This window comes from Nannospalax galili, unplaced genomic scaffold (genome assembly GCF_000622305.1).
Source record: "Nannospalax galili isolate Female #2095 unplaced genomic scaffold, S.galili_v1.0 scaffold1938, whole genome shotgun sequence".
In the NCBI taxonomy this organism is placed as follows: Eukaryota; Metazoa; Chordata; class Mammalia; order Rodentia; family Spalacidae; genus Nannospalax; species Nannospalax galili.
The window spans coordinates 94,111-105,002 of NW_008341479.1; the positions used below are offsets into that span (position 1 = coordinate 94,111).

Consider the following 10,892-nt stretch of genomic DNA (forward strand, 5'->3'; position numbering starts at 1 on the left):
CATAGGGGCTGAACCAGTTTGCAGCCCCATCAGCAGTGGATGAGTGTTCCCCTTTCCCCACATCCCCTCCAACATTTGGTATCATTTGTTTTCTTGATCTTAGCCAGTCTGACTGGGGTAAGGTGAAATCTTAAAGTGGTTTTAATTTGCATTTCCCTGATTATTAGTGATGTTGAACATCTTTTAAGATGTTTCATAGCCATCTTTACTTCTTCTTTTTAAAACTTTTTTTTCAGCTCCTTAGCCCATCTTTCAATTGGGTTGCTTCTTGTCTTGGTTCTCTGTTTTTTAAGTTTGTTATATATTCTGGTAATTAAACCTCTATCAGATATGTCGCTGGTGAAGATTTTCTCCCATTCTGTGGGTTTTCTGTTTGTATCCTTGGTTGTCAAAGCATAAAACCGGTCAAAGCTTGTGAACTAAAATCCCAGAGACACTCACAGCATGGAGCAGTCAGCAGGCAGAGGAGCAGCCCCAGCACAGCCATGGTCTGATGGAGTCTCCTGGGAGGAGGAGATGGGGCTCCTCAGCCAGGACTGGGCTTTCAACCTGATCCTAGAGGCTGCTTTGCATGTGGGAGGATCCTGAGGAGGTAAGAGGGGATAAGAGGCAGGTCTCCATCAGTATCACCAACTGAGGGAGGTTTGCCTGGTGCTGCTTAGAGCAAGTGGAGACAAAGAACAGAGAGACCTTTTCTTGATTATTGTTGGTTTTACTAATTACCAACAAACATTGATATGGTTCATGTTTTGGGTCCTAGGGGTAAATTAAGGTGGAATGTCTTACAGTAAGAGAGTCTGCATTCATATAGTCCTGGAGGACCAGACTTCAATAAACTCAGCATGAATATAAATCTGTATAAATTTCAGTGCAAGGTTTATGGTGGTGGTGTCTTGTGTTCATGGTCGTTGGATCAGAAACAATGTTTAAAGAGCAGCATAAAAATTCCTTTTAAAATGTTTCAGAAGAGTTGATCATCTGTCACACATGTAGGAAATTCAACTTGATGAGACACACCTCACACAAAATTGCGTTATGAGAATCCAAAGTTTCTTGGAAAAACAGTTTGAGAACCTAATTTTGATCCTAATTTGCTGGGGCAAACCACCCATTTGTGTAAACAAGGAGCATAAACTTGGGACTTAACTCCAAATCTGGTGCCTCCAGGCTGCTTATTTCAGTCCCTCCCTCCCTCTTCCCTCCCTCCCCCCTCCCCTCCTCCCTCCTTCCTTCCCTTCCAGTCCCTATCTCTTCTCTCCTTGAGCACATACAAAACAAGATTCCACAATGTGTTGACTCACTTCATGATGCACAGGGAGGATCTGTTCTTATAAAACCTTCTAACAAACTGATACAAAGTCAAGACTGAGGATCTTCTTTTCAGTTTTATTTTTTATACAGGGTGTGCTTGTAGCACCAGCTGACCTGGAACTAGAATAGACTGGCCTTTATTTCACAGAAATCTGCCTGCCTCTGCCTCGAGGTCTAGGATTAATGCATCAAGCCCAGCTTGTGACTCAATGTTTTTGCTACCTTACATAATAAAGTAAATCAGAAACTATAAGGTATCCAAAGAAGGTGAGGGGCAAGACTTCAGTAAAGGGATTATCTCACCTGACTGTCAGTTCTCCTGAAGGTGAAGTGTGTGCAGACATTACACTGAGCCTTAGCAATGTGCATCATCAGTGTAGAGAAATGAAAAGCCAGAGCCGGATTTAAACCTCTCACAACAGTGGGGCAGCATCTAGCAGAGCTTACGTTCACTCAAGTCCATGTCCCTCCATCCATTTTCAGCTTCTATGACTTGTCCTCCATCATACCTGCTCCAGAATCCCCATGTGTTGTTGCTCTGTGGATGTGATGTTGACGTTCTACTGTCTGTTCATCCCTGTAGGGATCTGCATTCTTCCCATGACCACCTTGTAGTTTTGTGTGTGACGCATGGTCATCCTGACTGAGGACATTCGATGTGTCCTGAATGACCTGATTGGATCTCCATCCACTTCCTCCACCCTGGAGGCCTTCTGTATTTGTACCTGATCTTTGATATGTGAATGGCAGAGGTGGAGACATTCCTCTATTCTGGGAGACAGCCTTCCCTGAGGTTCTGATGGTTGCCCACCTCCATGTGTGCTGGGATCCTGCTGCCTGTGATGCTCTGAGGGTGACAAGAATATTTTTAGACATTATTATGAATGTGGGTCTATTTTTATTTAATAATTCCTACATTTTCAACATAATTTGAGAAAGAATATCAAGAGAATGAATGCTATCAGACCACTTACATCATGTATTTTTTCTAATTTAATTTGATAGCCTGGCTGAATCACTGTGTGCCCGCCTTCTGCAATTCCAGGTTCCATTTCCATGGAACTCTATAGAAGGAAGTCATGCTGCATAGGTCCCAGTTAAGAGTGGGGTTCAGTGGTATATCCATACACAGTACCAATTTCTTTCTGCTTTTGATGTGAATTATTTCCATACATGTTTAGTTATTCATGTACTAATATCAGTGTTCAGTATCCAGGAATGTATACTTATTCAGGATGGTAATTTAAAATCCTAATACCAAACTATGTGTTTTCTTGCATATAGAATCCTAACTTTGGGAGAAGTAGCCTCCTAATAGCAGAGTTTCTGCATCTCCTCAATGCTGAATTTGTCTCTGGTTAATTCCTTGATGAAGGCTTTGTTCAGTGCACTGGTAGATATTTGAAACCATCAACCATTTCTGTGAACAGGATATCAGGAACCATAAATGATGCTACACAAACTTTCTCCAGACAGTGCAGTGTCCTCTGTGAAAGGCAGCAGAGCACGTGGGAACTCACACGTGCAGTGAAGAGGAGAATGATTTTTCTCTATGAATGCCTGAGATGTGACAGCTAATGATAACAAGATCAACTTATTTTCAAGCAAAGCTTTCATTAAGAAATATTACTGTGCACTCTGTCTTGTGAGAAATGAGGAGAAACATATATGCAGGTATCAATGAAGACAGGGTTTCATTCCCAGAGAGAAATTATCCTCAAGTTTCTATATCTGAGATACTCAAGGTGATGATAACCAAGGGCAGATAAATTCCCAAATCATTCCTGCATTCCTGTTCTGAAGTTGAGTCCTTGCACTTGGTGTGTGCTGAGTGCATCCTGAATGTTCTGAGCTTCCATGCAGGGAGGTTCTATGAGGAATCACTCTGAATTCCTTTGGCTGTGACACAGGCACAGAACCTTGTCCTCCATGGTCACTGGTGAGCTTCAGGGAGGACTGGGTCTTGGAAGTGTCTCTGGAGATGGAGATGCGGTTCTTGAGGGATGGGCTGTCTCCAGTGTTTCCACTACTACTTATTTGTTCATTCACTCAGCCTCTTCTCTAGAGGCCGTCGTATCGAGGTCCAGTAGAAACTAGAGTTGATAGAGGAATCTGTGATGGTGCAGGACAGGAATGGTGACTGTGAGGTCTTCACGACGGCAAATCCTGACTCCTGCAGCTGCACCTGGCCCAGACATAACGAGACCAAGAAAAGAAGGCTCTATCTATGTCCTGTTATTAGAATACCCTCCACATGCACACTGGCGACTCACTGTCACCCTGGCTGAAAGTGGACATGATCTGCTGTGAATGAATCCTTTCTTGGGCCTTTGTAGTAAAACCTAATTGTTATCAAGATGCAGATTTTATAATATGGAATCTATGAGATAAGAATCAACTGTATTTTCTTCGGACACTCAAACTAGAAGACTGAAACCGTGCGCATTTCAGGTTCCACCCTATGTGTGGGTTGGACACTAATTCACAGAAGCTGTGTCTTCTCCTTCACATACAAAAGTAAACAGAATGAACTGGAGATGATCTGAGTTTCCGGGCGTCTTTACTGAACTCAACATCACCAATTCGTAGAATTACAGTCACTTGTTGAAAAAGGATGGGAAGCTTTTTCTTAAGTTCATCTCCACCCATCTGACAGGAACCAAAGGCAAACAGGCGTCAGAGGTGCTCCATGGAGAAATGTCATTGTTTGGCTGAATCAGAGAGAATTTTCAAAAAATGGGATTCAAGGAAATGTCACTAGAGAAATTCTGAGCAGGGACAGGAAACTGGAGATTGTAACATTCAACCAGCTCAGAGACCATCTGTGGGCTTGGAAGCACTCAGGGTAGACTGAGCACCCACTGTGTTCTGAGGGATTCCTACTGGTCCCCAGGACCCATGGGTAGTACTGAGCTGCCCTGAAGAGCTTCACTGCCCCCTACTGGCCACTGGCACTTTGATCTGGGAGGTTCTTGTCTGGGCTCACACTGCATTCCCCTCACTGTGTCTCTGGTACAGAAATACACGCCTGTGTCCTCAGGCTGCAGATTGTTCAGTTTCAGGAAAACTTGGCTCTTGGAGGTGTCCCTGGTGATACTGACTCGGGATTTGAGAGCTGAATTATAATCTGTGTCTCCATCACTCCACATTGCACCGATCCATTCCAGACCCTTTCCTGGTGGCTGGCGGATCCAGTGCATACTATTGCTGGTTAGGGAAAATCCAGACACAGAGCAGGTGAGGGACAGGGTCTCCTTAGGCTTCACCAGGCCAGGTCCTGACTCCTTCAGCTGCACCTGGGCCCAGACACCTAGGAACAGAGAGTATCAAAGTCAAAGAAATACGTCAAAGCATAAAACCGGCCAAAGCTTGTGAACTAAAATCTCAGAGACACTCACAGCAGGGAGCAGTCAGCAGGCAGAGGAGAAGCCACAGGACAGCCATGGTCTGATGGAGGCTCCTGGGAGGAGGAGATGGCGTTCCTCAGCCAGGGCTGGGCTTTCAGCCTGAGACTAGAGGCTGCTTTGCATGTGGGAGGATCCTGAGTCTTTAAGAGTGGAGAAGAGGCAGGTCTCCATCAGTATCACCAACTGCCTGGTACTGCTTAGAGCAAGTGGAGACAAAAAACTGACAGACCTTTTCCTGATTGTTGTTGGTTTTCCTAATTACCAACAAACATTGATATGGTTCATGTTTGGGTCCTAGGGACAAATTAAGGGGGAATGTCTTACAGTAAGTGAGTCTGCATTCATATAGTCCTGGAGGACCAGACTTCAGTTAACTCAGTGTGAATATAAATCTGTATAAATTTCAGTGCAAGGCTTATGGTGGTGCTGTCTTGTGCTAATGGTCGTCTGATCAGAAACAATGTTTAAAGGGCAGCATAAAAATTCCTTTTAAAATGTTTCAGAAGAGTTGATCTTAGTCTGTCACACATGTAGGGAATTCAACTTGATAAGACACACCTCACACAAAATTGCTTTATGAGAATACAAAGTTTCTTGGAAAAACAGTTTGAGAGCCTAATTTTGATCCTAATTTGCTGGGGCAAACCACCCATTTGTGTAAACAAGGAGCATAAGCGTGGGACTTAACTCCAAATCTGGTGCCTCCAGGCTGCTTATTTCAGTCCCTCCCTCCCTCCCTGTCTCCCTCCCCCCCCCCCCCCTCCCCTCCCCCTCTCTTCTCTCCCTTTGAGCACATACAAAACAAGATTCCACAATGTGTTGACTCACTTCATGATGCACAGGGAGGATCTGCTCTTATAAAACCTTCTAACAAACTGATACAAAGTCAAGACTGAGGCTCTTCTTTGCAGTTTAATTTTTTTTAGACAGAGTGTGCTTGCAGTAACAGCTGACCTGGAACTGGAATAGACTGGCATTAATGTCACAGAAACCTGCCTGCCTCTGCCTTCGAGTTCCGAGATTAATGGCTTCAAGCCCTGCTTGTGACTCAATGTTTTTGCTACCTTACGTAATAAAGTAAATCAGAAACTGTAATGTATCAAAAGAAGGTGAGGGGCAGGACTTCAATAAAGGGATTATCTCACCTGACTGTCAATTCTCCAGAAGGTGAAGTGTGTGCAGACATTACACTGAGCCTTGGCAATGTGCATCATCAGTGTAGAGAAATGAAAACCAGAGTCGGAATTAAACCTCTCACAACAGTGGGGCAGCGTCTAGCAGAGCTTATGTTCACTCAATCCATGTCCCTCCATCCATGTTTAGCTTCTATGACTTGTCCTCCATCATACCTGCTCCAGAATCCCCATGTGTTGTTGCTCTGTGCATTTGACATTTACGTTCTCCTGTCTGTTCATCCCTGAAGGGATCTGCATTATTCCCATGACCACCTTGTAGTTTTGTGTGTGATGCATGGTCATCCTGACTGAGAACATTCGATGGGTCCTGAATGACCTGATTGGATCTCCATCCACTTCCTCCACCCTGGAGGCCTTCTGTATTTGTACCTGATCTTTGATATGTGAATGGCAGAGGTGGAGACATTCCTCTGTTCTGTGAGACAGTCTTCCCTGATGTTTCTGATGGTTGCCCACCTCCATGTCTGCAGAGCTCCTGTTGCCTGTGATGCGCTGAGTGTGGCAGGAATATTTTTACATATTATTATGAAAGTGGGTCTATTGTGTTTATTTTATATTTCCTAATTTTTCAACAAAATTTGAGAAAGAATATAAAGTGAATAAATGCTACCAGACCAGTTACACCACGTTTTTAAAAAATTCTGATAGCCTGGCTGAGTCACTGTGTGTAGGCCTTCTGATAATCCAGGTTCCATTTCCATGGAACTCTGTAGAAGAAAGTCATGAGGCACAGGTACCACTTAAGAGTGGGGTTCAGTGGTATCTTCATACACATTGCCAAGTTATTTTCTACTTTAGATGTTCATTATTTCCATTCCTAGCTTGTTATTCATGTAGTAATATCAGTATTCAGGGTCAAGGAATGTATACTTATTAAGTTTGGTAATTTTTTAAAAAATATATTAGCTATTATTTTTATTTTATGTGTATGAGTGTATTGCCCGCATGTATGTGAGTGCACCCGTGTTGTGCCGTGCTGCAGAGGTCAGAAGAGGGCTTAGGATCCCCTGGAGCTGAAGTTACAGATGGTTTGTAGCTACAATGTGGGTGCTGGAAATCGAACCCATGTCCCCTGCAAGAGCAGTCATTGCTCTTAACCACTGAGCCACCTCTTCAGCCCCCAGTGTGGTAATTTTAAATCCTAATACCAAATTGTGTATTTTCTTGCATATAATATTCTCACTTTGGGGAGCAGTAGCCATCTTAAAGCAGAGTTCTCACATCTCTGTAATGCTGAAATTTGGCTCTGGTTAATTCCTTGATGTAGGCATTGTTCAGTGCACTGGCGGGTATTTGAAACCATTAGTCCTTTCCACAAACAAGTGATCAGGAGCCACACCACAAATGATACTACACAAACTTTCTCCAGACAGTGCCAGTGTCCTTCTGTGAAAGGCAGTAGAGCACGTTGGAACTCACGTGTGCAGTGAAGAGGAGAATTATTTTTCTCTGTGAATGCCTGAGATGCGGTGGCTAAGGAGAGCAAGATCAGCTGATTTTCAAGCAAAGCGTTCATTAAGAAATATTACTTTATTGACTATATAGACATACACAGGTGCCAAGATCCGAGTGCAACTGATTATGACAAGCAATAATCAGACACATACAGATGAGAGACGCATGTGCCAACATCGCAGTGTTATTAGCAAAAACAATGAGTCTTTCTGTAAGAAACAGTGTTTTACCAGGTTTATACTGAATTCTATATTGTATAACTGTATTAATCCAACAGAGCACCTAAAAATGTTATAGCCACTTTTGAAAGAGATGTATTTTTGGTCTGGAAACTGTTATTGAGTGTGTTAAAGCTGTAATGAAATGCTTCTTCTTAAAAAAAAAAGAAATATTACTGTGCACTGGTCAGTGCTCAACATCCTCTCATGCTCAGGGTCTTGCTTCCTGATGGTGATGCCCACACTGTTCCTGTTGTCCTTCCAGGGTCTAATTACTGTGATGTGTTCTCATTTTCCCAAAGCCTGGTGCCATTTCACATTGGTGTTTTAGGTCCACACCTGCCTCCAGCTCCGTCTTTCCTGTGGGCTGCAGAGGAAACTCATGCTGAGAGCAGCAACTGGACCCTTAGCATCCCAGGTCATCTCACCCAAGGACCTGATCATTCTCAGACCCTGGCCCTGCCCACAGCCCACACAGGACAGGCTTTGACAGACCAACTGCAAGGACTCAAGGTGACGCTGCTGAATACAATCCTTCTCCCCCAGTCTTTGCACAGGCTGAGGCTCATCTTGGGATTGGCAGAGGTGGTGTTTGTGTTTGGCACCTTCTTCTCTATTGGAATATTAAGAAGAGATCTGATGGGTATTCTTTCCATATTTCAGCTTCAGCAATGACAAGAGCAGCTCTCATGGACAGCACAGAGGAGCCCAGTGGATCCATATTCATGATCCTTACAAATCCTGCTGTCAATAGCCGAAACCTTGGTATGTCATTCAGTGTGCACCATCCCAACAACTGTGTGTCCCCACTAAGCCATGGATCACCTCATAGCACAGCCAGGGTGATGTTTGTTCAAGAGAGAGCTTGGCCTCAGGACATTACAAAATGGAGCTGAAGTCTAGCTTCCACAGTACATAAAGGCACAGGCTTCCCTCTCCGTCCCTTTCTCTCTTAGGACCATGATCTTTCCCTCAATAGCCACTTGCAAAGAAGAACCATTGTGAGGAGTGGGAGCCTGTGCCCTGTGGCCCTGATTGGTGTGTGTGTGTGTGTGTGTGTGTGTGTGTGTGTGTGTGCGCGCGCGTGTGTGTTTGGAGTTAGTTCAAATTGAATTTCTCAGTGGTGGCATTGTTCAACTATCAATCTCTTTCTAGGATAAAACACCGTGAACCAAAGCAGCTGAGTGGGGAAACACTGACTTGGTTCACACTTCCAGGTTGCAGTCCACCAATGTGGGATCTCAGGGCTGGAACTCAAGCACTAACTTGAGGCAGAGACCATGGAGGAAAGCTGCTTGCTGGCTTGCTCATTCTCAGGCTTAGTAAGATTTCTTACAGCCCAGGTGCACCTTGCCTTGGGAATGGTACCACCCATATTGGCTGTTCCCTTCTACATTAAGACAAGAAAGCCACTCACAGACATGTCTGCAGACCCACTGGTTAAAGACCTTACTCAAGTTAGGCTTTTTTTCTCAGATGATTCTAGATTTTGTCAAATTGACAGTGCTAACTAGGGCCCTTCACATCTTGTCAATTTGACACACAGACACAGAAGGTTTCACCATAACTTTTCATTCTTTGTTGGCAAGATCTCATGTTAATATTATAAAATAATTCAGTACAATATTAAAAGTCTTACAGTCTTGAAATATTCCAACATTATGAAAGTCCAAAGCACCCTCAATAATTGAAAGTGCCTTAACAGTGGAACCCTTAAAAAACTCTACTTCTGTGTTCTGAGGGGGAAGAACAGAGGGGCCAACAAAGATCAGATAAAAAAGTAAAAAATACAGTTGTGTGATTCCAGAATTTGTTGCTCAAGTTCTGGCTTCAGGGTCTCACTTGTGACCTGGGATCCAATTGTTTGAGTGTTCCTAGTTTGTCAGCTGTGCAGTCTACCACACGCAGAGCTTTTCTTGTAGGCTCAAGCTGCCTACAGTCCACACTTGTGCTGTCCTTTGTGTACACTCCCATGACCTGTGATGAGATGGAGAAAAAAGTCTCACAACTATTCAAAATCCTGAGATTAGATGACCATGGGGTGCCCAGTCCCAAATGATACATCTACAAAGGAATCTTATATCTACAGGCTCAGGAAACGTCACAGAGAAGGAGTCAGAAAGCGCCTAAGAGCCAGAGGACCAGGTTGCAACCACATACCCTTAAACCTATGTATCACACAAATGGTCCATAGTCCATTTTTTTAAATCTGTGAAATTTCATAAGGCAGTCCACATTTTTCTAAGCATTATTTTCCATGTTCAACCACCATATATCATTAAGCCCTGAGCATTTAATTGCCTTTCCATTCCAAAGTTCCAAATGTTCCCACAATCCTCCAGTGAAAGAACATTCTTAGGTCCATCACAGCAACACCCCAGTTCTGTTACCAATTTCTATTCTAGTTTCATTCTGTTGCTGTGATAAAATACTGTGAGAAAAAGTATCTTGGGGGAGGAGAGAATTTATTTTACTCACATTCCAAGTAATAGTTCCCCACTAGGGAAAAGCAGGGCTGGAAATCAAACAAGAAATTTCAGCAGAAGCAAAGAAGCAACAGTACTTGTCAGCTGGCTCTCATGCTCAGAAACTTTCTCATCCAACCCAAGAACATCTGGGAAGAAAACGGTATCCCTCACACTGTGGTTGACATCTGTATCAATTAGGATAGTCATGACAAGCCCTCACAGACATGTTCACAGACATATCTGATAAATATCATTAGTCAGCTAGCCTGCACTACTATCCTCAGGCCTCTTGGGGTAAGTCTATAGCGCAGCTCTCCGCTCCAGGACTCCCTAAGCCACATGCACCCTTCCATCCCTCCCGCCATTCTATACTCCTAGTTTGGGCCCTGCGCCATTCCTAGTATTGGGGCCCCAGACACCTGGGGAACCAACACTGCTTCCTGATCCTTCTCACCCAGACCAACTCAGTCCCTTTCTTGGGCTCCAGGAGCACCGCTTCTGGTCCTGGCCCTGCCCTCACCTCTCTCTGCTTCCCTGGGCCTGCACCACTGGCTAATTCTCCTAGCCTGCACTACTGTCCTCAGACCTCTTGGGGTAAGTCTATAGTGCAGCCCTCCGTGCTGGGACTCCCTAAGCCACATTCACCCTCCCATCCCTCCTGCCGTTTTATACTCCTAGTTTGGGTCCTGTGCCATTCCTAGTCTTGGGGCCCCAGACACCTGGGGAACCAATACTGGTTCCTGATCCTTCTACCCCAGACCAACTCAGTCCCTTTCTTGGGCTCCAGGAGCACCGCTTCTGGTCCTGGCCCCGCCCTCACCTCTCTCTGCTTCCCTG

General features: G+C 44.4%; 1 pseudogene and 1 gene segment (V, D, J or C); both read right to left on the reverse strand.

Moving 5' to 3' along the window:
- Positions 1-511, reverse strand: part of LOC103737422 — an 8,131-nt pseudogene extending 7,620 nt beyond the window's left edge. The window contains exon 1 of the transcript XR_003850162.1: positions 442-511. The product of XR_003850162.1 is annotated as an Ig heavy chain V region PJ14-like (transcript). The remainder of the gene's footprint in view (positions 1-441) is intronic.
- A 2,841-nt stretch (positions 512-3,352) lies between these two features.
- LOC103737423 overlaps positions 3,353-10,892 on the reverse strand; it is a 20,291-nt gene continuing 12,751 nt past the window's right edge. Inside the window, 2 exon segments of the V gene segment in view lie at positions 3,353-3,496; positions 4,314-4,621. Of these exon segments, the coding sequence occupies positions 3,353-3,496; positions 4,314-4,621 (452 nt within the window).